This window comes from Dermacentor albipictus, chromosome 5 (assembly GCF_038994185.2).
Source record: "Dermacentor albipictus isolate Rhodes 1998 colony chromosome 5, USDA_Dalb.pri_finalv2, whole genome shotgun sequence".
NCBI lineage: Eukaryota > Metazoa > Arthropoda > Arachnida > Ixodida > Ixodidae > Dermacentor > Dermacentor albipictus.
In genome coordinates, this window is record NC_091825.1 from 78,649,373 (window position 1) to 78,676,711 (window position 27,339).

General features: G+C 44.3%; 1 protein-coding gene across 1 annotated transcript in view; it reads left to right on the top strand.

Annotated features, from left to right (window-relative positions):
- The first annotated feature begins 1,814 nt into the window (after positions 1 to 1,814).
- The window catches only part of LOC135921188 (26S proteasome non-ATPase regulatory subunit 6-like), a 34,617-nt gene continuing 9,092 nt past the window's right edge, over positions 1,815 to 27,339 (top strand). The window contains exons 1-7 of the mRNA XM_065455500.1: positions 1,815 to 2,052; positions 7,209 to 7,414; positions 12,366 to 12,511; positions 14,516 to 14,735; positions 18,267 to 18,375; positions 24,229 to 24,397; positions 26,721 to 26,826. Coding sequence (XP_065311572.1) covers positions 1,911 to 2,052; positions 7,209 to 7,414; positions 12,366 to 12,511; positions 14,516 to 14,735; positions 18,267 to 18,375; positions 24,229 to 24,397; positions 26,721 to 26,826 — 1,098 coding nt within the window. The 5' untranslated portion in view covers positions 1,815 to 1,910. The remainder of the gene's footprint in view (positions 2,053 to 7,208; positions 7,415 to 12,365; positions 12,512 to 14,515; positions 14,736 to 18,266; positions 18,376 to 24,228; positions 24,398 to 26,720; positions 26,827 to 27,339) is intronic.

Below are 27,339 nucleotides of genomic sequence, written 5' to 3' on the forward strand. Positions count from 1 at the left end.
ATGATAGGTGTAACGTTAAGGGATAAGAAAAGAGCAGGTTGGGTGAGGGAACAAACGCGAGTTAATGACATCTTAGTTGAAATCAAGAAAAAGAAATGGGCATGGGCAGGACATGTAATGAGGAGGGAAGATAATCGATGGTCATTAAGGGTTACGGACTGGATTCCAAGGGAAGGGAAGCATAGCAGGGGGCGGCAGAAAGTTAGGTGGGCGGATGAGATTAAGAAGTTTGCAGGGACGGCATGGCCACAATTAGTACATGATCGGGGTTGTTGGAGAAATATGGGAGAGGCCTTTGCCCTGCAGTGGGCGTAACCAGGCTGATGATGATGATGAACCAGGCGCAACCTTGATGCGGCCCAATACACTTCGATCGCAGCGCCGCCACACTTTCGTCGTCGCGCGCCTCACTGCAAAGCACGCGCCGCCACGAGACGTTCATTTGAGGGATCGCCAGCCGTTTGCGGGCGCGAGAGAGAAAATCTGGGGGCTTTTTCTCTTTGAACATGTGACTCTAACTAGGCACTACTGAGTAGGTTTCCTAGCGCATGTTGTTTGCGCTTTTCCCCTTGTCCCTAGTAGGGTCGAGTTCGGTTACGCTCGGACGCTGGCTGCCGGCGCTGTAAAATAGGTGAAGCAGCGGGCACTGACACCCGATTTGGCGACCTCTGTGTCGGACAGCCTCGTACCTGCGGCGCTCGTCAGTCAGTCGGGGCGGATCATAGCTTTCTCGCGCCTTACGGCGATGTACCTTGTAAATAACACCACAGATATTTCTGTGGGAGCAGTAGCGACCGTAGTCGAGCCAGGGCCGCATATATTGAAAAAAGTCGGAGGGCATGGTACAAGTTGGCGGCTTGGCGTATTTATATTTCAGCCATTTGTGCGCAGGCGCGAGTAAGAGCGGGTGCGAGAGAGAAAATCTGCGGGCCTTTGCTCCATGAATATGTGACTCTGCCTAGGCACTACGGAGGAGGTTTCTTTAGCCGGTGTTGTATGCGTTTGTCCCCTAGACATGCCGGCATTGCGAAGTGCGGTCGAGTTCACGCTCGGACGCTGGTTGCCGCCGCGCAGGTGAAGAAGCGGGGAGCAAACGTTCCCAGATTTTTTCACTCGTGCCCACTTTTACTCGCGCCTGCGCACAAACGGCTGGCGACCTCTCAATTTAACGTCTCGTCAGCTGCCCCAGCCGCTCGTCCTGCATGCTCATCGCACTCAAGTATACAATAATTGTAGGAAACTCTATGCTAGTGAATAGAAAGTACCGGGCTCACTGCGTTAAAGAAAGGAAATACGGGCAAGACAGATGACGATTATCGTTTGGGCACAAAGTACAACCTAAAGGGTGTCAACTTTTTTTTTAAGGATATGGCGAACATGTCCACTGGTTGTACGTCAGCTTTCCTAAAAACACCCTAGCGCGCTAACACATTTTGGGATCCGCACATCGCCGCGCACAGCCAAATACGACGACCCGAAACGCTTTAAACTGCAGCGACTGGCGTGCTTTTGCCTCCCGCAACATGGCGACGCGGCGGCTTCACTTGACGGGCGCTCCCTCCACTCCAGCAGCCTTCCTGTAACCTCCTTTGTTCCTCTGTGTTTAGGAAGGTGTTTATAAAAGCCCCTCTAACCCCGTTTTCACCGACCTGAGGTTAAAAAATAAAGCGGCGGCGGCGCGTGGATGGAGGGGCGTTAAATTGCTTCATACTATACCCATAGAGAAAGCTATACCTTCAGAGAACCAGGGGGCAGCACATAACTGCTAAACCTAAGGCTTCCCGAAGTCTGTCTGCTCATTTCTCTCGGTGCAGCTGCCTCTGTTCAGTGCCTCCTCTATTTGTTACGTCCGCGGTATTGTGGCAATTTTTTTGTTGTGCGACAGTACACCGGAGAAATTTTGTTTCATCATGCCGCTGGAGAACCTGGAAGATGAGAGCCTGGAGAAGAATCCCAACCTGGAGTTGGCCCAGATAAAGTTTGTGCTCGCCCATCATGAGCCCAGTAACGACAAGCTGAAGCAGGATCTCATGTCAGCGATCACTGAGCACAGTAAGGAAGCTTCATCAGTCACGGTGGTCAGCTTCGCACTTTCTTCTCGCCCGCCGACTCTCTGACTCGCGGCCAAAGAAATAAATTTTGTGGACTATGCTATTCCAGAGCCCTAGCTATAATGTGAACGATTATGACGACTGATAGTTAAGTCTCGTGTCGTGCTGTGACCGTTCTCATTGCCAGAGTTGAGGGCGTACTTTTGTAAAGGATTACGTAAAAGAAAGCATGTTGCGCCAAAGAGCAGCTGCAGCTTCATATCGGCTAGCGTGCAGTACGGTTGGTTCTAACTTATGAACTTCATTTCTTGTCGACGCTATTTGTAATTGACGCACGCCTCGAGAACCGCGACATGTTGCAATGACTCAGCTATAAACTCAAGCATGGGCGGGCACCACATTGTGACCGGACGTACGTTGGGATGTGTTATTTCAACTAACACATTTTAAAGTAAGATCTTTGAAAACCGTGTAGCCGCCGCCGGCCAACCTGTTGCTCATTTACGTGCACCTCCAATTCTGTTACTCACGTCAACGCTGCAAGGTTGTTTGAAACAGAACTCTGATTGGGCATTACATTTCGAAGCCGATTATATAGCATATTCAACAAACATATTTTACAGCATTACCGGATATAGTTACGGAACATAGCCGTTTGTGTGTTATTATGATGACTAGTAGCGAAAGAAAAGTAAGCAATTCAAGTAATGAATAATAATAAAGTTCGTGGTAATACTTATAGAAGGAACTAAGGTTTGCGGCAGAGTAAATGACATTGAAGTTAGGCTGGTTGCAAATTGTCTTGAGCAGATGAGAGCTGCTACTTATCTTAAATTGGATATAAATTGAAGACACACCGAGTCATAGTAATGCCTTCATGGATATCAGGCCCCTTAGAAAATGTGCCGTCTCACTCAGGAGCTGGCTCATGCTGCTTTGTGATCATTAACCACACAAACTGTTGGGTGGCATGTTGGTCCACATGCCAAGAAAAATTCTTGGCTCACCCCCGTCCAACATTGCCTTACAGCTATGTTGCTAAACACTACCATAAGACAAAGATACAGACACAAAATGTGAACTGATAACTGTTCTTTCAGTCCTGACTGCTGGGTGGTTGGTAAAATCAATTGGTAAAATAAATGCACCCAGCTCACCCGAGTCTGCTTGGGTGATATCACTGCATGGAGCAGTGCAGGTGGTGGAACATGCAATCATGCGTTAACTTTTCTGCAGATGCACCAATTGGTCAAGAGTTCTGGCCTGTTTCCAACTCTTTGTTTATAGTATTATTTAGTGGACAGTTATTTTTTGAAAGAAATGATCTTTTGAAACGCAGCCACAGGTGAAGTGCTGAACCCTGCAAAAAGTGCTGTGGTGTTCGTGGCTGCTTTTGTTGTCTGAAAAAGAAGCGTAGTATTGATTTATTAGTACCTCAAAGGGCCTCGGGTGTGGGGTATTATAATACTCCAGACAGACGGGCAAATTTAGTGACACTTTGAGCGAGTGCACTTCTCCGTCACTCACAGGCTGCGAGAGGGATAGGTTTAATGATGCCTGCTACGGAGAGCGCTTGCCAGTAAGTGTGCTCAAGGAACTGGCTTTGAAGTGTGTAGCCTGGATCTCAATACTTCAAGAATCAATAAATAAATGCTTGCAGCAGAGTCGGCACTAGTTCTGAGACAGGGTGCTCATGATTTCAAATGTTATGAGTGTCTTGGTGACATCAGTGATACGCAAAAAAGCTTGAAACATTAATTTTTGACTGGTTCTGCAATTTCGATCTTGTGGATTTTGGATATGTTCCTCGCTTGTATTGGCTCAAAACAAATAGACGTGTTAATGAAATTACAGTATTTCTATTTTTTATGGCAGAGGTTCTTGTAAATAAGCATCTTTTCATATTAAAACAGTAACTGTTTCTAAAACACAAAATGCCGAGAATCATATCAACCCCATTTCAATCCCAATGACGGTCATTGTCGTCAATCCTGAATGACACTTAGCTTTGCCATCTAGCAACACTAGCAAGTGCTGAAGTGACACCAAGCAAGGTGAAGTGCACTCAATCGAAGTGTCACTAAATCTGCTCATGTGACTTGGGTATAATAGGAATCGGCCAGTCACATCAGTGAAACATAGAATCTATGGCAACCTTGAAACAAGCATGGTGTTAGTGGAAAGGCTGTTTGAGTTCTGGGCAGTCTTCACGAAGAGTAGTATGAAGATACAAGTTAGTCTGAGCAGGTAGAAGGTATACAGCTTTTCCGTGGTTTGTAAGGCAAGATAGATGATGCACTGGAACAGTGTCTGAAGTACAAGGATAAGGATGACAAAATTTGTGATAAACACACAGTATAAAAACATGACACCTTGCATCTACGTTGGAAATTCCTACCTTGCAAGGCCACCAACATGTGCGAAAGGAGATTTGCAGTTAGGGCGCATCTTTCATAGGCAGTGTCGGTAAGTTAGCTGTGCAGTTCCTAAATGTAATGTGCTTTTAGTCATCCTGAATCAGATGGCAACTCTGGGAACAAGAAGCTTTCAATGCAGCACACTCGCTCACCAGGAAAGCATAAAAATATACATATGCATGCAGAAACAGTGTTGCTGCTTTTAAAGGGGCACAAAAGAGAAAAATTGTTTGGGCTGTATCAGTCAATTTCCTTGCTGCAATACCAAAAAAGTCCCTCTTACCAGGAGAAAAGTCTTGGTTAGCCAGAAAAACTCTGTGGTTTCTTAGTGGCTTTGCTGTTCTTCTGCTAACCATGAGGTCACGGGATAAAATCCCAGCCATGGCAGCCACATTTCAATAGGTGCAAAATGCAGAAGCGCCTGTGTACCTTACTTTGGGTGCACATTACGGAACCTCAGGTGGTAAAAATTAATGCGGAGTCCCTCGCTATAGCATGCCTCATAACTAGATCGTGGTTGTGGCATGTAAAACGCCAGAATTTAAATGAATTAATTAATTTGGTTAGCCAGAAAAGACGCAAATATGAAAGCTGGTTGCGGACACTGCCTTGGAACTTCTTGCACCAGCTTGCCGTGATGTCATGGATTCTGGTGGTGTTTGCTCAGGTCAATGAATTATTTACTGGTGTAGTTGTACTACACTGTGTAAGCTAAAGGAGCCAGACTTGGCAAGTTTCAGGAACCTTTATTGCACAGAAATGAGAGAGTAATTTAAAAAACTGTGACGTCACACTGGTGCAGCCATGGCGTGGTTTTGAAGCAAAATTAAAAAGAAAGTCAACTTTGACTATCACTTCCTTTTCTGTTAATCAATCTATTACCAAGAAATTATTGAAAATTAAGCTTTTATAGAATACTTGATCAGTCTAAACTGATTTAATGTTTCTCTTTAGTGGCCCTTCAGCGGAAGACTCTTTTCGGTGGTGTGCGCTAAACTACCAGATTCTTTGTTCAGTTTTGCTTCGCTCATCATGTTAGCTGCTTGGTGATGTGCGGAGTGAAAGTGCAACAGAACCCAAAATGCAGCATTGGAGATAAACATGACCACTGCACTTATGAAGCATAGTGGAAGAAGCAATGCCTGCAGGATTGTAATGCCTGCAATATGCTACTGTGAGAAACAAATGTGAACATTATATCGGAGTGTAAGAACTGGGGCACAGACAAGAAAGGATGATATGCTTCGTCCACTTTTTGTGCTGCTATATCATGACCATATTTAAACTTATTCAGTTCTACATTTGGCAGGGACCCTCATACGTCTCAAATCTTTTGTACAAGCTTTTACTTAGCTGGTGATACCATGTTGGCGGTTTCGGTGTAATAGTTGGTATAGCATGGCACCGTGCTACTTGATCTGATAACAGGGCAAGAGAAAGATTGGAATTTAAATAGAATCATTGAGTTATTCTATGCTGGGTGCCTTCTCACGTTTATAACTAATGAAAAAAAACCCAATCATTAGTGCTAGGTGTGTCATGCAGTCTTGGTAAGATGGAAACCATAATATGCCAACTCATGCGGTGGTCTACCACCTGCCACACTGATCTAAAGCTGAAGTAATTGTAAAGCTCATTTGCCTGCCCCCCTCTTTTTCCCCTATTCCAGCAGCCATTCTGAAGTTTGATTTATTTATGGCAAACCGCTTCCTCTCATTCTTTTTTATGGTTCTAAATTAAATATATATAGTACTGCTTGCTTATTTGAATAGGAGTTATGATTGCAGTTCATATTCAGCCTACTGTACTCAATCTGGAGGCTGAAGCTTTGAGGCCAGCAGGAACACAGATTGCTATAGTGGGTGATGGAGAGGGAATTAACAGGCATAACATCGATTGCATTGATTATGTGAAGAACCAGTGGGCAGGGGACAGTTAGGTCTTCAGACCAGGTGTCCATTAGATGATCAGGGTAGTTACAGTAATGGAAAGTAATGGGTAGTTACAGTAACATAGTCAGTCGGTATTGCCAGAGATAAAGTAGTAAAATTTAGAGATCACCACTTGGAGTTAGAAAGACTGTCAGTGAAGAAGCCATTCTTTTTAGCTTGATCTATCATAATTATTCTGTCATAATCAGTATGTTCTCATTAATCTCTCTGATCTAGGGGCACATGTTTATTGGTTTCAAAACCGATAATTCTTGTTCGTTCCCTTTTGCCGAACTGAATACGGACAGCAGATGTTGTGGTATACTTTGCCTTGCCTGTTAAACAGGTTTCGAAATAGAGGCGTATTACTGGAAACCTGCTGCATATGAGGTACCACTTCTTGCTTAAGATTCTTTTTTTTTTTTACTCCAAGAAGGGAGTCAGTCAAGTGACTATTATTTTTTTTAGAAATACGTATGTGCTTCGACACCTTTCTTCAAACCAACTGCTGTTTTTTGTTTTATACTCTTTGACACATCAAGTGAGAATGATTCAGTAGTTCCTGATTTGCATCTAGCAGACTATGCGAAGTAAATTTTTTGACGTTTTCAGGAACTGTGGATTCAGGTATAAGTGCTGTACCCTTTTGTTGTCTGCCTTGTACAGGAAGGCTCGGGTGCTTTCCTCATGCATGTTGTTGTGCTTTCGACTCAAGACTGCCCACATCTACAGGACGTGAATAGACTGAAATCGAATTGACTAAAATTGAAAATTGCAATTTATGCTTAGTGGCACACCTTTGTCTGCAGACATGGCACCCTTCTACGAAGAGACATGTGCTGACCTGGGCTGGCCCGTGGACCAGCGCCTTTTGAACAACATGAAAACAACCAATGCGACCGAGATTGAAAAGCTTGACTTAGCTATTGAGGATGCTGAGAAGAACCTGAGTGAGATGGAGGTCCGTGAGGCGCACTTAGCCAAGGCCGAGTACCTGAGCCGCATTGGCGACAAGGTATGTGGCTAGCATTGTGCAGGTTCTGTGGACAGCCAGACATTTCCTCTTGCAGGAATTTCTCTTTGCTAGTGCAATTGGAAAAGAAAAGAGAAATTTGCACTGTATGGAACTAAACATTTGCGTGCTAATGTTTGGACAAAAGCATTGTTAAATAGCCTTGTTTGCATGGATAATGGTAGAAGCGTATTGTATCAATTTACCGTATCACATATTACCATACTACGCCATCATTCACTTGAATGTGCATATTTGTATCCGACAAGGTACCGTCACCTACTGTAAAATTCCAAGCAAGCACCCCCCCCTTACCCCAGCAAGTCGTAATTACTGGCAAAGAGTTGGGGCAGGGGGCGGGGTCGCTACCTCGGAACGGCACCAAAATTCAAAACGGTGATGACGAAATTTTCTGACATAAATAATGCAGTGGATATGGATTTAGTACTTTATTTAACATGAACTTTATTGAGCCAAAAATTTGTTAGTGCTGCTCATCACTCTCAAAACCACAAAAAAAGTCCTTCAAGTTGTTGGCAAAAAGAAAGTTCACAGCATTCCACTTGAGCCCCAATCTTCTGGCACCACGGTTCCAACATCTGCCAGTTCGCCGTTCTCCGAGCTATCGAGTGCATTGCTACTGCTGCACCCTTTGAAGGAGCATGCCACTGTCTCCTTGGGCACAGCGGACCAAGCCTCAGCAGTAAAGCCGAGCACATGCTGCCGCGACGGCTTCAAGTTTCCTTTGGGTGTTCTCTTTTCCTAGTGCACATACTCCACCTGCAAACGCAGTAGGGTGGACTTGCATGTCTTGTTCCAATATACGTCAGCCGTCTGCGGGATGTTCGTGCAATCCGCAGGCATGCAGAGCACGTCTGTATCACACTCTTTGAAAGCATTTTTGGCAGCTTGCGTTTTATGAATAGCTGCCTGGTGCAGTACCAGCAACTGCTGCATGTCATCAACATTTGGGCATCAGACTCTTGAAAGCCACTCTTGCAGCTTTTGAGATGTCATTCACCTGTTTTTTTTTGTGTTAGTGAGATGAACGTTTGCTACAAAGGAAGAAAAAAAGTCAGCATTATGATGGCAGAAACTCGGCAATGTCGTGACTCTTCGCTCTCATTTAAAGAAAGAAAAAGGGAAAGAAGACGATCCTAATTGGCATGTGAAGGCTCGTAAGGAATTTTCTGCCTGGAATTTTCTGGCTTTGTTCTTTGAAGATAACGTAGGCAGGGAGCTTGTGGCCAGTGGCGTAAGCAGCTAGGCAAACCATGAAGCCTTGCCAGGCACATCCAGTGTTTGCATTCCGTAAAATGCTTTCGTCGACCACGTTTGTCCTGCTGGCCAGGTTGTCTTTACGGACCATCATCTGATCCATGTTGGCTATGTTATACAAAATGTAACCGTTGCACCATCGCAGGGAGCTCGCATAAGACCGAAAGGTACTTGCTGCCTCCGAAAATTTCTCGGGTGTCTTTTGGCTCTCGTTCGTGGCATAGTGCATTGCAATGCCGAACCGCCGCTTCCACCTATTATGTAGTGGCTGGAAGCTACAAAGTTTCCCAGCTGCATGCTGTTGGCTATTTTGACAGCCTCTTCAGAAAGTAGCCAGTTGCTAACTGCACGTCCTGCACTTCTTTCGAGCTCAAAGAACTCAAACGGCGCGTGATCCACACATTCAATGAGCAATGCAATGGCAACGGGCCTGCCATCACTTGGGAACAAGTGTCGCAAGGTGGCGTTCGCGACCGACACTACTATCATGGCCGGTGGGCGGTGCCAACGGCTTGTGACCCAGCACACGGTGTTTACATGGTGGGTACCGTGGTGAAACCATGGTTGGCACAATCCTTTAGGTGTGCTTTTTAAAGGCTGGTTGTCTGGCTCTAGAATAGCTGTCGCCTGTAATGCTTGCAAACATATGCTGAGCTATGGTTAAGGTTAATGACCTTCGAGATAGCGCACATGCCTGATGAAGTTTTCGGAAGCCATGCGGGGTAGTGCCCAGTGGTCCCACCAGCCACATGTGGTGCTCACGACCGGCACTAATGAAGAGGAGAAGAGGGAAAGGGTTTGGAACCTGGTTTTCTGCTTGTAGGGCAGGCATCTAGTAAAAGAGGCAGTGGCTTCTATTGAAGTTTGGCTTTCCTGTAGTTTTGCTGTATCAAATTGTCAAAATTGTTCTCCCATTCCCGTATCTGTTTGCGGTCAAGCTTGAAGTGTCAAGACATCTGGTGGAAGTTTTTCTCGTTTTCTCGATGCCATTGTATAACCCTGTTTTTTTTTTTGCCACTGTGTACAAATGCATGGCCGACCTGACACCACCACAACAAAACAACAAATGGCGCGTAGCAGCCTGGCCTATTGGGCTGCGAAGCTGAATTGAATTGGATTGGATTGTTGGATGATGGTGAACTGGATGTGGCAGGCCACTGTTACCTGGGCATGTGTGATAAGGGTGCAGAGGGGAGAGGGGTGGGCTTTCCCAGAATGACACGGTAATTTGAAATTAGTAGTGAAGTTGGGGGGGTGCTTGCACAGGTGGAGGCGCTTGCTTGGAACTTTAAGGTAGCGTCATATTTGAAATTTAGCTCTCTCACTGTGGTTCTCATTAGCCTGCTTTTGCTGTGACGTGAAATTCACCAAAAGTATCTGCAGGGTGTCGGCCACATTCCATCAGGGGTTCTCCTTTGTTTGTCCACAGAGTCAAATTTATACGGTGCTTATTTGGCAGAACATATGGCATTGTGTTAGGATATTAAATTTTCACAGCGTGTCCGCAACTGCTGCCGTGTCCTGTGGTAGCTGAGCGTTGCTGTCATGGCTTCTATCTTCTCAAAGTGGAGCTGGCTACGTTAGTGCCACAAACAAAATAATTTGACAACAGAAAGAACAAAAAATTGGTAATCTCATTATTTACAAAGGAAACTTTCAGTACGTGTAATGCATGCAGGAGTAAAAAGAAATCGGGTGCGGCCTGCTCCGTCAGCTGCCATTTTTGTTTTGATGCCCCACAGTGTAGCAGCGGCCACAGCCAGTTAGTTAGCCAGTTGTCATCCTGCAGCGAATGTGCACCCATAATTGCTGATACAATACACTTCTGTTTACATGGGCCGCTGAAATGCGCATTTTCCATCTCAAACTAGCCCCCTGTTTGGTGCATTTGATACGATATGCTTCTGTCACATTCATGTAAATGTGGCTAGTATGTTCATACATAATAAACTGCACAGCATCTTTACATTAATTTCATTTCAACTGTGGTGGTGGTGCACATGTGGTGTCAGCGTTTTGCTTCTAGGCGTCAGGTCGTGGGTTCAATTCCCGGTCACTGCTACGGTGTTTTGATATAAGTAAAATATAAAAACACTCCTGTATATTTATAGCATCTTCAACAAGTCGCACCGAAGGACTCCGAGGTGCCCTGGAGTGATGATGGTTAGAGGAAATGGCACACTGGTGCAATTTGTCAAGGATGTAATTAGATTTAGGCGCACGTTGAAGAACCCCAGCTGGTCGATATTAACCATGGAACCTCTTTGCTGTGGTGCTTCTCATTGCCCCTGTGTTGCTATGAGCTGTTGAACCTCAGGCATTAATCAATTTGTGATCAACAAAAATTTACACCTTAGAGCGTATCGTAAGTGAGTACTTGTCAATGCTGCAATGGCATTGTTTTACCATTGTGTGGAAGACAAAGATGGGTTCTTGTGAAAAACGGCCCAGCACATGAGAATACCTTAATATCCAGGCTGTTGTGTTCACATTCCAATGTGGTGGTTTGAGCAAAAAATGCAAAAAGGAAGGCTTGGCATTTTAGTTTCTCTGGCCAATTTTCCTCTGACAAAAAAATTACGATAACTTCACGTTTCTAAGCTAATTTAGTGAAGTTCTTTATATTTCTAAAGGACAGCTGTGACAAATATGTGATTTTCAGTGCTATAGGGGGTCCCAAGGGCAAAATTACTCTCAGGAGGACCTCCTAATCCAAAGCCTGCAGAGTTAAGTACAGGTGTAAACAAATGTAATTGGAACATGCGTCTTGTGGACAAACTGCATCCCAGTGCCCTCTAGCAGCGTTGGGGCCTGCTGGAGGGCCCTGGGCAGCCTTCTAGTAGCCTAGAAATTGCGTGCACATCTGTATAGGCCGGCACTCGTTGCCAGTTCGCACCTCTCAGTATGCTTCTTTACTTGGGGAACACAGCGTCATTCGCAGCATCTGTGGCTGAACAGTTGCTAACCTATCAGTGGTGAAAGAGCCTATGTCACAGGGGTGTGTCTTTTCTTTCGCACCTGTACATATGGGAGTTAGTGGTGAACTGGTAATAATAGTACAGAGGAATCTCGTTCATACGATTCTGCATATGTTTTTTGGGACAATGCATTTGTTATTTTCACTGTTATTTTCACGAAATAATAAATAGATGGTATGATTAGGATGTTACAATTTTTGTATAATACATTTTATTTTACGGTTCCCGTGAGGATCATATCGACGAGATTACAGTGTAAATACAAATGGGGCAAACACAGTCAAATGAAATTCAAACAAGTAATACTGCACAACAGCTTAGCCGACTGATATAAACAACACAATATTGATATAAATAAAGCAAAGAAAGTGGGGAAAGGGAAGAAGACAAAGCAAAGAAGACATTGACAAAGAAGAGGGTTAGCATTTGCTGAAATGTAGCAAAGCCATACAATCGGAAAAGTATAATGACGCGTGGGCTAATGTTGAATATCTTTCAGTAACATTTAAAAAATTAAAGGAAAGGCACAACTCACATGATCCAAGTTTGTTGGCAATGGGAGGTTTCTGGCATGCCACAGTAGAAAGGTTCATAAGTTCGGCCTTTCCTACCTGGCTTTCCATTTGCTAAACTTCGCTTCCAAGAAGTAGTTGCTGTTGCAAGGCTGTGCATGTGCTGAATGTACATTCTGTTTGCAGGAGGCAGCATTGACGCAGTTGCGCAAGACGTATGACAAGACGGTGTCGCTGGGCCACCGATTAGACCTGTTGTTCCACCTGATACGTCTGGGGCTGTTTTATTTGGACCATGACCTTATCACCCGCAACATTGACAAAGCCAAGAGGCAAGCACTGTGTTCCTCAGCTCCTCCTGACTGCTTTTGTCAACTGATTTCGCTATTTCAGTCTCACTGAGCCATCATAAACCCTTTGAGGGTCGTTTTCTCCCAAAAGCCATGCCCCTGCGGTCAATTTTATTTATTGCAGTTTCCACCAGAGTTGAACCCATGTATAACAGTTGCAGGTGTATTGATCTATTTCAGTGCCTTTACAATTTTCTCACCCTGCCTACTGGTCGGTACTCGAATCGCGAATGTGTGATGGTTTAACACCGCCATGTGAGCGCCTTCGTCTCGTCGTCTGCTTCATATACCAGTGCTCTGACTTCTGTCGTTTGTGGCATTGTTCGCCAGCACTTCGCTGGTGCGCCTCTGGCACCTTAAGATGGCTGTCCGGTGCCTATAGCTGATAGAGGTTCACGATGACATTCTACCTTCTCAACCTCATACGTAACTTTTGCAGCTCTAGGCCATGTGTGCTGATGCTGCAGGCGTAATGGCGGTTCCCGTGAAGATCATGTCTACGAGATTACACTGTAAATACAAATGGGGCAAAACGGGGCTGAAAGTGATCAGCTGAGCATAGATCTTCAACCATTTATAGAATAAGTCTCTGCCAAGTCCGATACTTTGGACTCCTGATTATTCATACTTTTAGGTAGACCCCATTAATTCCACATTATCTGTTGGTGACAACATTTTTTAGGGAGCGAGCCGTGCACATTGTCTTTGTTTTAATATTTAACAGCACATTCATGTGATTTTAGAAGCATGTTCACATAATATGTTTCCATTGTATACCGTATTTACTTGCATAATGATCGCACTTCCTTGTAAAAAAAAATCACTTAAATTCAGGGGTGCAATCATTACACGGGTTAAATTTTCTGTGAAAAGAAAAATAAATTTTTTTCATCCCGCCTTTGCTGCGGGATGACAACAGGTCAACAAACAGGCGGCTGCCGCTGTAACAGCACGGGACACCAAAACAAGAAAGGCGGCAGGCGAAGCAAGCTGAACGCGCCGAAAGCGATTTTTTTTTTTCTCGTCAGTACATTACGTGCATTGAAACAGTTTCTTTCATATCAGTAATGAATAATATCATTAATATCTACAAGTTTGCGGCAATGACGTAGCCATGTGGACTTTCAGGGGATAGAAACAGAGATGGGTGCGCTTAGCAGCCAGTGACATAGAAACACATGGTGGGCATACTGCGAAAACTCTGGCATTTGTCTTCACTACTATCTTAATATGGCATGTTTCCGCTAAGGGTGGACGAATATCTTCGCTGTGTTACAAGTGTCGGCGTATGAATAGGGTACACTTCTAACATATCAATGTAAACATGGCTACTATTGTTGCCGCTCACTATTTGTTGCATGCCCACGAGTGCAGACGAGAGGAATCATAAGGTGCCTTTTTTGTTGTAGGTGTTGCCTACAACTATTATAAATCCTACAAATAATAAAGCCAAGGCAAGTTTCGTTGTAGCCTTTTTTTTTTCATGGAAGTGTGGAAAGTGATGAAAGGAATGAAATGGGGCATCTGCTTAAGAATCTGTTTGGTGCGTGCAGACCACTTGGTATGTCTTGTGTCATTCGCTTAGCATTTGAAAGATGGTAAGCGTGATCATCATTAGCTAGACTTGGCACACAACACATCGCTGCGGCAAGTTCAGGGTGTGATCATTACGCGGGAAAAAAGAAAAAAAAAACGAATTTTGACGACAATATTCAGGGGTGCAATCCTTACGCGAGTGCGATCATTATGCAAGTAAATACGTTATATTGTGTTCTTTTTTTTGCATGCCCAGGGAACACTTAATAGTGGGGCTCTACCTATACATAACGCTTGGTTCTCAACAAAAAGAATTCATTTGCAAGTACTACACATGTTATGTCTCCCAATCCTTTGACCAGCTACAATCGATACCAAATCTCCCACCTATGTGTCCTGCAAGTTGAAGGCAGATCGCTGCAATAAACTTTGTCCGTGTGCTCTGTGCAGCCTGATCGAGGAGGGTGGTGACTGGGACCGAAGGAACCGGCTCAAGGTGTACCAGGGCCTCTACAGCCTGGCAGTGCGTGACTTTAAGGCGGCTGCGGCCTCCTTCCTGGACACAGTGTCCACCTTCACCTGCTACGAGCTGATGGATTACCAGCGCTTTGTTACCTACACTGTGCTCGCTAGCATCATCGCCCTGCCACGCATCGAGCTCCGTGAAAAGGTAACTGCTGCATTTATTTATTTATTTATTTATTTATTTATTTATTTATTTATTTATTTATTTATTTATTTATTCATTCAATGTGAAATACTGTAAGCCTTATACAGGCTCACACAGCAGAGGGCATACGAAATGCGCATTTCTATATACAACACTACAGACACACGCATACACATAAAAAAGAAACTGGAAAAGTAAAAAAGAAAAGACTGTTGAAAAAAGATGGTGCATTTATTGGGAAAATAGTGCACTGAATTACACATTGCTATATTAACACCACAGTAGCATTGAAAGGGAAGGAGCAAGAGCAAAGGAAAGGGAGTGAGCTAATAATAGACTGAAAGTGCACAGGAACTAAAAAGAACAAGAAAATTTTATATTGCCGCATGAACAAAACAAATAAAAGAAGAGGTGGGCCAATATTTGAAACATTCAAATATCGAGTATTATATTTTAATATGTGTATTCGATTAAAAAAATAGATATTTGAAGATGTTCGAACAATCGGTTGGATAGGAATATTCAAACCAAATTGAATATGTTGCTGGCTGTGTGGGAGCAAACACAGATCTTAGCATTTGTTTCTGATCTAAGAATATTAGGGTGATCTTGTGCTGCTAGCAATAATTTGCCTGTAAAGCACAATTAGCCACAAGATGTCTACATTTTGCAGAAAAACAGCGTCTCAGTAGCAAGGGACACGGGTCTGCTGACAGTGAGGGTGCACTTTTTTTTTTCAGTTTCACCTTCACTTTTGAGCTTATTGCTTTATAGCAAGTATCATAAGTGGCGACTGGAACACGGTCAAATGCTTCCAAGTTTACGGGCGTGTGATGCGGTATATTAAGGCACAGGCTGTTGAGGACAGCTAGTGGTAATTACAAAATTTTCCTAGTCGACATAAGCCATATACACAATGATTTAGCATAATGGTTTAGTAGCCTAAATTTTTGACATTGCCAATGCAATTTCAATGTTCGAGCATGACAAACAAATTAACCCAACTTGCTAATAAATGCATGTGCATATAATTATTCAATATTCAAGGCTAAGTACATGTATTCGTATTCGGTTCGTATTCAAAAATGTTGATATTCGCACACCCCTAAAAAAAAAGAAAAACCAACTATATATTATACATGCACTTACCATTTGTCTTATCATGCACTATGATCACTGACAACCTATGAAGGCAGTGTCAAATGCATTGCTGTCTAAACACAAAAGAAAGCTTTTATCCAAGTGCCAGGCCAATTATGTTTGCTGATTTCTATGACAATTTTGGCTTTTTTCGATGAGCGTCCATCCATCGAGAATGGTGTTTTCGAGCACAGAGAGCAGGTGCGGTGCAGTTTAAAAGTAAGGTAACCCGCTGAATTCTTGTGTTTTCACCAAATAATAGAAAGTACGGGTATGCAAATACTTCTTTTTGAGACCGAATCAAAATGCGAATCGGGTAGTGCCAGAAGCAAGTAAAGTACTTTTCAAATAGCTTTCCAATAATAAACAACCATTTTTGCCCATACAGTCGCCGACTTATTTTTCGGACTCCAAAAATTCGGACATGCTCGATTATTCGGTCTACTTCGCGGCACCGCCATTCTCCCTATAGACCATAATGTATAACAAGTGCTGAAAGTTAGGACACCTTGCAACCTCTCGTTTGATTTTTCGGACACTCCTTGAGCCAACTCGATCGAGAGCACCATGCACCAACTCTGATCTGTGCATGGTTCGACTTGCTTAACGCCATTTTTGTTTTGAACGGAGCCTCCTTGCTGCCCCACGAAGTGGTGTTACTGCAAATCCCCGCTCATCATCATCATTTCTGCCTGGTTCGTGGCTACAGCAGTTCCAGTCTTAGCTTAGTAAGCCATGTCAAGGCAATCCAGCACCAATTTGCTTCTTCCTTTGTGCATGACGCTGCGAGTAGGCCACGTTTTTCGTTTGTGCGACTGGTGTCGGCGTGACGGCGTGATGATGTTTGCGTTGTTTGCTGTGTCAAGGTTGAGGTGATCAGCATACGGAAACATCGCGTCAAGTGTCTAATGGCGCCGACAGTGCATGCCCCGACTGTGCTGGGGAATGCCGGCAAGCGGGTGCTGGAAGGCCTAGGATTTGTCGCCTTCCGATGTGCTCCCTACTGATGCCGAAAATGTTCTGCCGAGACCTGCGCAGTGGGTGCATTGCAATTCCGGACCCCGTCTCATTTGACAGTTTCACAGGTGCTGACACTGCTGTGCTGACATGCGCAGAACTCAACGACGCTGAGATCATTCGTCAGGTTTCTGCTGCACTGCCGGATGATGACTCCGAGTGGGAAGATGACACATCATGTGCTAGGCTGCCGTAGCATGCGGAGCGTGTTACAAGCAGTGACTGTGCTTTCAGCCGCCTATAGTGACCGTATGACCCTCTCCAAGATTCAGGCTTATCTGATTGTGCGTAAATGGAACAGCGTGCACTGGCGCATTCGCGATTTCTTCAAGGCTACTGCCGATCCCAAATAAATGCGTGGAAACAAAGGATTTCTTTTTTTTTTTCTTAATCTGCTATTTCGGACACCTGTTTATTCGGACATTTCCACAGTCCGCGTGAGGTCCGAATAAACTGTCGGCGACTGTAGTAGGAAAAGTTGTTCAAATCTTAGTGTACTCACCATATTAACAAGCTTTGGTCATTAGTTTGCAAAGTATGAGGTATTGCTTATTAAAAGCAGGAATAAAGCAATTTGAACAAATAAGCAGCTTGTTTGCATACTGAGGTCTCTTGTCATGTTTCCGCTCAAAATTAAGGTTTGAGCATCCTCAGTTGATGGTATAAAATATTGGAAAATTATTTGTAAAATACTCTCCCCTTCCACTAATTCATTTGCAATTAACGGACATCATTTAATAAATTTGTTTCGTTAATCCGAACTATGCTTTTAAGGGTTCAAAGTAAGAAATGAGTGTGCCCCCAAATCTAAGACTCAGCAGGTTTTGTAAGAAAAGAGTATGCCTCAATTTTTCGCAGTCAGAAAAAGGTGAAATCCGCAGAATTTAATTTCACAAGATGTTATATTATTCATGCTTCATATCTATTGTCACTGTTAAATGGCTCTTAATTGCTGTCTGTGGACTACAACATGTCATCCTCAGTGGAGCCTCCAGACTAGCCACTTCCTCAGTTCGACTTGCAGTCCATGTGTTAACAAAACGAGTGCAATGTGAAGTCCAGCTATGTTGTTACCTTAACATTTAAGATAACCTAACTATTTAATGAGCTTTCATAATAAAGGTGGTACATTTTCATTGCCATCCTGCATCAAGACACATTCTGTTATCATCTTGCAGTGGCATTGGCCATGATGTTGGCTCTAATCATGACCTGTTGTCGTGCAACACTGCACAATGGATTGTGAGGGACATTGTAGGGAAGATCTCCACGTGGATTTTGACAAACTGGGGTTTTTCAACATGCGCCTGATCTCCATGTGACTCTTACTGTTTGTAACATCAAGGTGTTCATAGGAACGTTCACTGTGTGCAGGTTGTGATGGGTTCTGAGATCCTTGAAGTTCTGCATGGTGTTCCTGACATCAGCGAGTACCTGTTCTCCCTCTACCGGTGTCAATATTCAATCTTCTTCAAGAAGCTTGGTGAGCCGCTTTTGATCCTGTTGCTTTAAGTATGTCCTTGCCTTACAGGTGCCATGGAATATGGGGAGTTGTGGAAGTAGGCACTTTCACACTAGAGGGTCCTTCACCAGGTTTCGACATTGTGAACAGACAAGTGCAATGTGTAGATCATGCGGTGGCAGTTTTATCTGCAAAGTATCAAATATCTGTGTGGCACAAAAACAGCTGAAGTTTCTAATAGAAGCCTGTGTGCCCTTCCTTCCGAGGGAACCCCACTTGAGTCAAGGTCACATGTGTGAATGCCTCTCATCCTGCAACATCGCCGATTATGGCATGTGACCTCGGTAAGTCATCCAATGCAGGATGCTCTATTCTCTCAGTGGGAGGGCACCATGCAGCGAGAAGAGCAAGAGAAAAAGAACAAGAAGAAAAGAAAAAAGAGGCAGAGTTTAGGACACAATCGTGACACTTCCCGAGGCTGGGAGAAGGCAGGGAAGAAATGTCACTTGCAGACGCTAGTCAAGGCAGGAGGAGAGAGGGCTTATTTGGCAGTGAAGCTTGCCTCCTGGCAGCAGGGCAACACACATTTCAGTTTCTCCTATCTCCTCTAATAATGATGGAATTTCATAAATTACAGCGACAAAATGCTCCCTAACTGGTGCAATACAACTTCCCATGTATAACTAATATATGCAGTAGGTTCTGATGAGGTTCCCTTTCAGTTGCCCTACACAAGATAGCTGATCCACCCCTCTCACGACACAATTAAGCTGAAGGCAGATTTGCAACAAGTGAGCGTGCAGTAAGGAAGAGATGGTGGCCAGGGTCTGACACTATTGAATGCGAGCTGTGACCACCTTGTCACTTGTCAGAATACCTCTAAGCATAGTGCAAGATCTCAGTAATGTGTCATGTCCATTGGTTGGTGGAATGCCATATTTACTCGATTGTAATGTGAGGGTCCACTTTCCAGTTATGTGGAAAAAAAAAAACTGTGAATGTAATGCAACGGGCAGGAGGAAGATCTTCGTTTTCATCAGATATTTGAATTACGTTAATTACTGGGCCATTTCTTCTTCCACCAGGCGGCATGAGGTGGCCGTTAGCCGTTAACTTTCGGCAATCTCCAAAGCCCAGTTGACGGTCCATAGCTGGGCTGTGGTATTTCGAGCTGGACACCGCTACCTCCCAGTCTGAAGTGTTATTAAGTTGGAGTTCCCCCCTAGGCTTTAGCCTGGGGCACTTGCCCAATATATGTGTCAGGCCCGCCTTATGGGCGTCACAGTTTTTGCATTTAGGTGAGAAGCAGCCCAGATATATTAGTGAGTACTCGTAAGGGTCGGCAAATGAGTCAGTCTGCAACTGTCTCCAGGTAACCTGTTGCAGTTTATCCGGTGATTTATGTGGAGGGGGGTATTTTTGTCTACCTTCGCGGTAGTGCATAGTAATTTCGTGGAACGTCTGGATGCGGTCCCTCGCTGAACCCAGGTCAAGGCCTCCCACTGCCTGACTAACGAAACCTCTGGCGAAAATTGTGGGCAGCCTCATTTCCTGGGTGCGAGGAATGTGCAGGGACCCAGATGACTTGAATCTGACAATCAGGTGGTGCATATTTGTTTAGAATTTGCAGGGCAGGTTTGTGGATTTTGCCACTGGCAAATTTTCTAAGTGCAGTTTTAGAATCGCTAAAAATGACTTTTGTGGTGGTGCCATTGATAGCCAGAGTAGAGCTGTGCATGGGCTGCAATTCTGAGCCAGCGCCCGGCCCGGGCCCTACACTGCCACAGGTGGCCCGGTCCGGCCCGTCGCTAAAGAAGCCGTAGTTCACCCGGCCCGGTTCGTCCTTAGGTTGGCTTAAGGCCCGGCCTGCAGTAAGGCAATGCCGACACAAAAAGAAACAATATCAGGAAAATAAGTTTATTTAAGTGACCTTATAATGTTGAACTCTTGCATTCCATACGACAAAATCATGAATATATACAGATGCAGCGCGCACACAGAATTGTTATTCTAAGCTGTTGTGCAAAAATAACAAGTTGTCCATTGATGAAGGGTTAAGGCAAGTGCGGCACTCCTGCATTATGAATCCAGCAGCGCTGAAGTTTCGTTCACTGCTTGAACTGGTGGCCGGAATGGCTAATAGCCTCTTAGCAAGAAGAGCAAGTTTTGGGTACGTGGCTTCCTTGGCCCAGGCCCGGCGTGACAGCCTGGCCCGGACCCGGCCCAAGCCCGATTAAGAGAATCTCCAAATGGCCCGAGCCCGTGCACAGCTCTGAGCCAGAGCTATAGCTGCCTCTTCTGCTTCCTCTGCATGCATGCAATTAACTGTTGCTGCAGAGTGGGCCTGGCCTTGATTGCTGACTATGCCTATTGAGAAGGCATCTCGACTTGTGTATGCTGCAACGTCAACGTGGATTGAATCCTGCAGGTCTGAGTAGCGTTTATGTAGAGCTTTAGGTCTTGCTCTCCTTTTGTCCCTGTGATGTTCAGGATGCACGTTTTTTCGTATTGGGTCCATCCTTAAATTTCTGTGGTATATTAGCAGAAGTTTACCTGTGGAGGTGTGTGTGGATCCATATAAAATCATCAAATCCTCCAGTATGTGTCTTCCTACTTCACTTTTAGATAGCCTCTCCAGCTGGGCTGATTTGTGTGCCTCGGCAAGCTCCTCTAGGGTATTGTGGATTCCCAATTCTAGGAGCTTCTCATTAGCCATGTATCTAGGAAGGTGAAGGGCTGATTTGTATGATTGTCTAATTGGACAGTTGATTTCCTTCTTTTCAGCCAGGTAGGAGCACAGGTAAGCCATAAAGTTGGAAAATTATTGTTGACGTGCCCTTGGCAGCCGTTCGGATAGCTCGCCCTATTGGCGTCATATGGTCACCTCGTATCACCTGGTCGGGGCGGCTGAAAACTTAGCCGAGTGGCATGTTGCCACTCGGCTGAGTTCATGTACATTTTTAAAACATTATAATAAATTACACACTTTATGCAGTGCACTTAGATGCGTCAATGAATGATCAGAAGGACCTACCCTGATGATTCGGCATGTTTGGACAAAATCGTCAAAATCGTTGCAGGGTCCCTTCAAGACCTCAGCAGTACCACCATGACGTCATGCGAGGGATTTAGCGTCATGGTGGAAGAACTGCATGAATTTACGATTGTAGTAACCTTGCACCAAGAAGTATATTCATCCCATTTGTATTTGTTGATGTGAACAAACTTCCAGTGAAGGTGTCATGCAGAAAATATGCAAAGTACAGCAGAAGGGTGCATGGGCACACATGTGTTTGCGTGTGCATGTGTTCATGTGTGTGCGTGCGCATTTGCATGTTTGTATATGGGCATGCATATGTATTTCACACGGTTGGTAGAGCTTTACGTTTACCTGCAACAAACGTCTTTATAAATGGCACAATTGCCAACAACAGCAATTTCTTCATTCACATATATTTAAACAGGAGCTCCTGAATAAACCTTCTTATTAAGTGCTTAATTTTATGCTTAAATCTTTTTTTGCATATACATATATTATTAATGTGACCACTTCCTTTTAGCAGATGGTTGTTTCTGACGTTTTCCCGGCTAAATGTATACAATTGCGATGCAGTCATGATGGCTTTCGTACATGCTTTAAGGCTGTCCGAGGAAGGTGAGGACCAATACTGCGCTAGTGGTGATAGTGTCCCTATACTAAAAGTCGGGTTTGTATCAAGTCACCCTACGTTTGACAAAAGTGGCTGATTACAGTGTTTGATGAGCCATGGCCATGCTCGGATGCGAGCAGTATGCTTGCATAGCAGCGTGACTGTGGACGTGCATGATAGATGAGCATTCTTCCGGTTGCCTTCGGTCACCTCTGCAACGTATCTTCACAGAGTCCAGTGAGTGTTGCAACCTTGAAACCTGTTGTTCTAGGTGGTGTTGGGGAGGCTGGCAGTTGAGCAATGCAAAGAGGGGGAAGGGAAATGATCGATGAGAGGGCAGTGAACACGACAGAAGGAAAAAGGAAGTTAGCAGAAACTATTTGGAGCTTTCCGCATGTGAAGGGGTTCTCCGCCCCTTCTTACTGAGGGGACGGCACTGCAAGGGAGCTGCTGGGAGTGGGCACGCTTCTCATGCATTCGCTCTTGTGCTTTCAGTTTTATGCTGGCTATCAATGATACAGGATGTGTGTAATTTTGCATTGTACAGTGAAAGCTCGTTAATTCGAACTTCAATAATACGAATTTATGGATAATTCGAACTGTACGATTTGGTCCGGCCAAGCTCCACAGAAGTCTATGTATAAAAAAGTCCGTTAATTCGAACGCGAGAAGGTTCCCTCACGGATAATTCGAACTACGGTCGCCTGGCACGCGGCCAGAAAAACGCGCCTACTGCCTACACACAAGGCTGCATTGCCTCCGAAACGGAGAGAACGGCGAGAGAAGGCAAAATCGGAAAAAATCTAATCGACGCGGGGTCAGCCAGAAGGCAGCAGCGGCTGCCGCCTCTCCGTTCTACGTAACCTCGGAGACTTCTTGCCCGTTGCGAATCTCGGAGGCTTTCCAAATCTTGTACAGCTGCTAATGTTGTGCGGAGATGGCACGGCAAGCTCCAAAACACAGCGAATCAAGTACGTCGCAGCTGTGCTTGCAATCAAGAACCAACGAATCAGGGCCTTCGCCACCTTCACATGTTCAGCGTCTTTGTCTCAGCAGTCTTCATCTGTTGTGCACCTCTGTTTTCAGCTTAGGAGGTATCGGCCGTCGCGATTCATTGTGATGGTGTTAAGCCTCGGCTAACGTTCGTATCAGTGAACATCGGTGGTGTGGCACAGTCGGACCCAGAGCTTCGACTTGAAGATGGCGTGTGCCCGCGGCACACGCCATCACTTTCTGACATGCCCTACTGCTTCCAAATCGCAGTGTACTGTTGCCCTCCTTCACTTTCGTTAGTTCGAACTTTCGTTAATTCGAACTGAAGCGGCTTCCCCTTGCGGTTCGAATTAACGAGCTTTTACTGTATAATCAAGTCTTTTTAATGCATTGTCTGTATGGGGAGTTTGCTGGGACTGCACTAATCCGTTTTAAAACCCAGGATGTCGCGAAATCGTGGGATTCATAACCGGAGTTCTCGTGTACTATGCGTCTGAAAGTCTTTACTCAACCACAACAGCATTTTTATACGGTCAGCTAATGCTTGTTCGAGTGGTGCTTCACTGCATAGTTTCCTACTAAAATTACTACTAGATGGAAATATAGGGAAAACACGGGGAAGGCAGGAGGTGGAAATTCAAGACCTTCTTCCCATTTTGCTCATCGTCCAGATGAAAATATGGCACTGCCATCTTTCATTATGGCCCTGCGCAATGGGGTTGGCGGCGAAAGGAAAAGTAAACCAATTCCTGGTATCCACACAGGGTGGCAGCACTTGCTGGGCAACGAAGAGTTGAAAAATTGCCACGTTCTTTAAACACACAGATTGACATTATATATGTACGGCATCGACCATTTGGGTGCGGCACCATGTATTTATGGCATTGACCCTCAGAGGGTTCAAAAGAAAAAAAAAAACTGCAATAGAGGGCATGCCATGAACAACTGCAATTGGTGCTTTCATATATGCTCAAAAAGCTAGTACATATTCACATATCTGCTGTAAGTATACATATAGTCAGTAATTAATAATTACGACCTAATTAAATACACACTATGATAACATATGTACAACATACTATTTACATTCATCTGCCTAGATAGCTCAGCTTTCTTTAAGATGTGGTGCATGATACCTGGGACACCCTGTATGGTGCACTGTGATTTCCTATAGTTATGCTCTTTATTCACAAAGGCAATCTCACTGCTCTGGTTGTTGCGTCTGTTGCAGCGCATGTGGAGCAGCTTCTCCAGCGGGACCGACTGTGGGCTCCGCATGTTCGCTTCTACGTGCGCGAGATGCGCATCCTGGCCTACAGTCAGCTTCTGGAGTCCTACCGCAGCCTGACCCTGCAGTACATGGCCAATGCTTTTGGCGTTACTGTTGCCTTCATCGACCAGTGAGTCTCCCCATTCCGTCAAGACAGCATGAACATCCAACTACTGAACTGATGCGAACATACATTTAACAGTGGTCTGGCATTGTTCTCAAACGTTATCCATTATTTACATATTGTTTCTCTTAATTATGTCCTGTTAGCCCTTAATCAATCCAACACAAATAGTCAAAATAGTGCATGCATTTTTTTATAGCAGTACTAGAGCAGTACCACTGCAAAGCAGTATCGCTCCTCCAATTTGAAAGTTGCTTTTGTTAGTGGAACATTAAGACATAGTCCTGCTGTGGTGCTCCACTTATGCATCTGAGATGCTCTTTTTTTCTAGTGAATCATTAGGAAACTCTATTTTCTCCAAGTTAGCCATAAACATGATGTGCAATCGAATCCGAACATAACGAACCTGGATAAGGCGAATTGTTTTGTCTATCGAACAAGTGAAACTTACTCACCAATAGTCATAGAAAAAACTCACTCATAAGAAACTGTGCATTGGATATAACAAACTAGAGGCATCTGCTGATTTGTTACACTGGTACTGTGCCGACATTGAATGAACTGGAACGAGTCTATTCAATCTTGCACATCTAGAATTGCATCCTTCGTGACGCTGAGGAACAATTCAAGGCGCAGGAATATATTACTCCCAATTGTGGTAAATAAAATTACTTCCTAACTTCTCTCTGCTAGAGAGAACAAATTCGCACATAATAGTTGCATCACAAAATTTAAAGTTCGTTATAAATGACTTTGGGTATATCGAATTACTCGATATATCAAGCCATATTTAGTAGCATAAGCATGCTCATTATAACTGGGTGTGACTGAATTAAGATATTGCAGCACCATTCAGCAGATGTAGAGACAAAAGTGTTTTGGAACCTTCATTGGAGTCCAGATCGTGTCATGTTTGTGGAAATTTTCAACATATCGTTGTTTTTACCACTGAATCTTCTAAAAGTTTGTGGTGATCCTTGAAACCCTTTGAATGTGAATTGCCTATTTTGAAGGCTCTCCCTTAAGTTTCACAGAGTGCTTAATAATCCCTGAATTTTGCTTTCAGTGTTAAGCTTATCGAATTTTACTTGACTATGTGACCACAAGGTTTATGCAAGGCCAAGAGTCCAACCAATCCGATTCCATTAGCATTTCTATGGTAGAGAGCCATCTTGGTTGTGGCGCCCGAGGATGATTTATGTGAAAAAAGAATACGAGCATCCATGTACAATGAAGAGAATGCTTGCCTGTCGTTTAAGAGACCGTGTTTTCTTTTCAAGTTGCCGGGCATTATGGTGCTTTAACCCTTGAAAATGCTTTGTGAGCGCCTTGAAAATTCTTGAAAACCCTTGAATATTATACACGAAATCTGCTATGAACCCTGTTTTCGTCAATTTGCTGGTAGGATTATCGCAGATTTTGGCATAAAGGAATCGGTTTAGTTTCGTGCAGCACTCCCTGTTTAAGAGTAGCTAAAAATGCTACCTTTGCAATGACTGAATAGAGTTAATATAGCCAACTCCTGAGGAAAAGCCTCCCATAGCACACATGCATTGAAATAGGTAACTACAGGTGCACCACCATGTAGCTACGCTGTGCAGGCGTGCAGGCCACAAGACGTTCAATCAAATGCCCTCCTGAGCATCTTCACACTATGGTCGCACCATCTTGCTCAGCTGCCTGCAAACGTACTCTTTCGCGCACTGTAAGGTTTTCTTGAAATTTGATAAATAGCCATTGGATATTTCTCAAAAACATGCAGAATGACGTTTACATATTGTTCACATGTACATGCTACATGTATATGCTTGCTTACGCATCAGATTTTTATTATTTTTAGCATTATAAAAATGAGTGGTAGCAATATGGTGGTGCCTTTGCAGTTGTCAATTGTTTCGCCCAGCTTTTACTAAGAGTTAGTATACTAGCTCTATGATTGAGTGCTTCGGTTGCTGTTTCCCTAATTACAGAACCCCTTTGTAGTTCGTTTTAGCTGAAGTCTTGTATAATTTTTTATCATGCTCACTACCTGCCGTGATTGGTTAGTGACTATGGTGTTGGGCTGCTAAGCGCGCAGGATTGAATCCCGGCCATGGCGACCGCATTTCGTTGGGGGTGAAATGTGAAAACACCCGTGGTACTTGGATTTAGGTGTATGTTAGAGAACCCCAGGTGGTCCAAATTTCTGGAGTCCTCCACTACAGCGTGCCTCAAATCAGATCGTGGTTTTGGCACGTAAAGCCCCATAATTTGATTTTAGCTTGCTTAATCTGTCTGTTCAATGTGGTATACAGAGCATGGAGTCACGTAGCACCTTTGTCACCTGCAGGGAGCTGGCACGGTTCATCGCCGCTGGGCGACTGCACTGCAAGATTGACAAGGTGGGCGAAGTGGTCGAAACTAACCGACCAGACAGCAAGAATTACCAGTATCAGGTGAGGGTGACTTGCCTGGTATCACAATGCGCATTTGAAGGGACACCAAAGGGAAACAGTAGATCACTTTAGACTGATAAAGTGTTCCCTCAAATCTCTATTTTGTTAAGTTCACAGTATGATGTTGGTTACTGGATTAGGAAATGAAAGCCAGATTTCAGCTTTTTACTTTTGTGCTGGAACCATAGGGCAGATACTGTGTTTACCAACACAATTCCAGCACGCCCCCGAGGGTAACGCACAACCCATTTTCGTGAGCTTAAAGTTACAAGTAACAAGAAGTAACCTTCACAGCAAGGGGAAATAAAAAAATTTTTTTTTTCATAATGAAAGTGATGCACTGTCATCACCATTGGCACTCCATTGGCCACAGATACCGAGCACACAGGAGTGGTATTCTTAAACAATTTCTTTGAGATACTACTACCACTTTTGCGAGATTTTGCATGACTCTGCACCAGGATTATTGAAATATGTAGCTGACGGCACTGCGCAGATACCGTATAGGCTCAT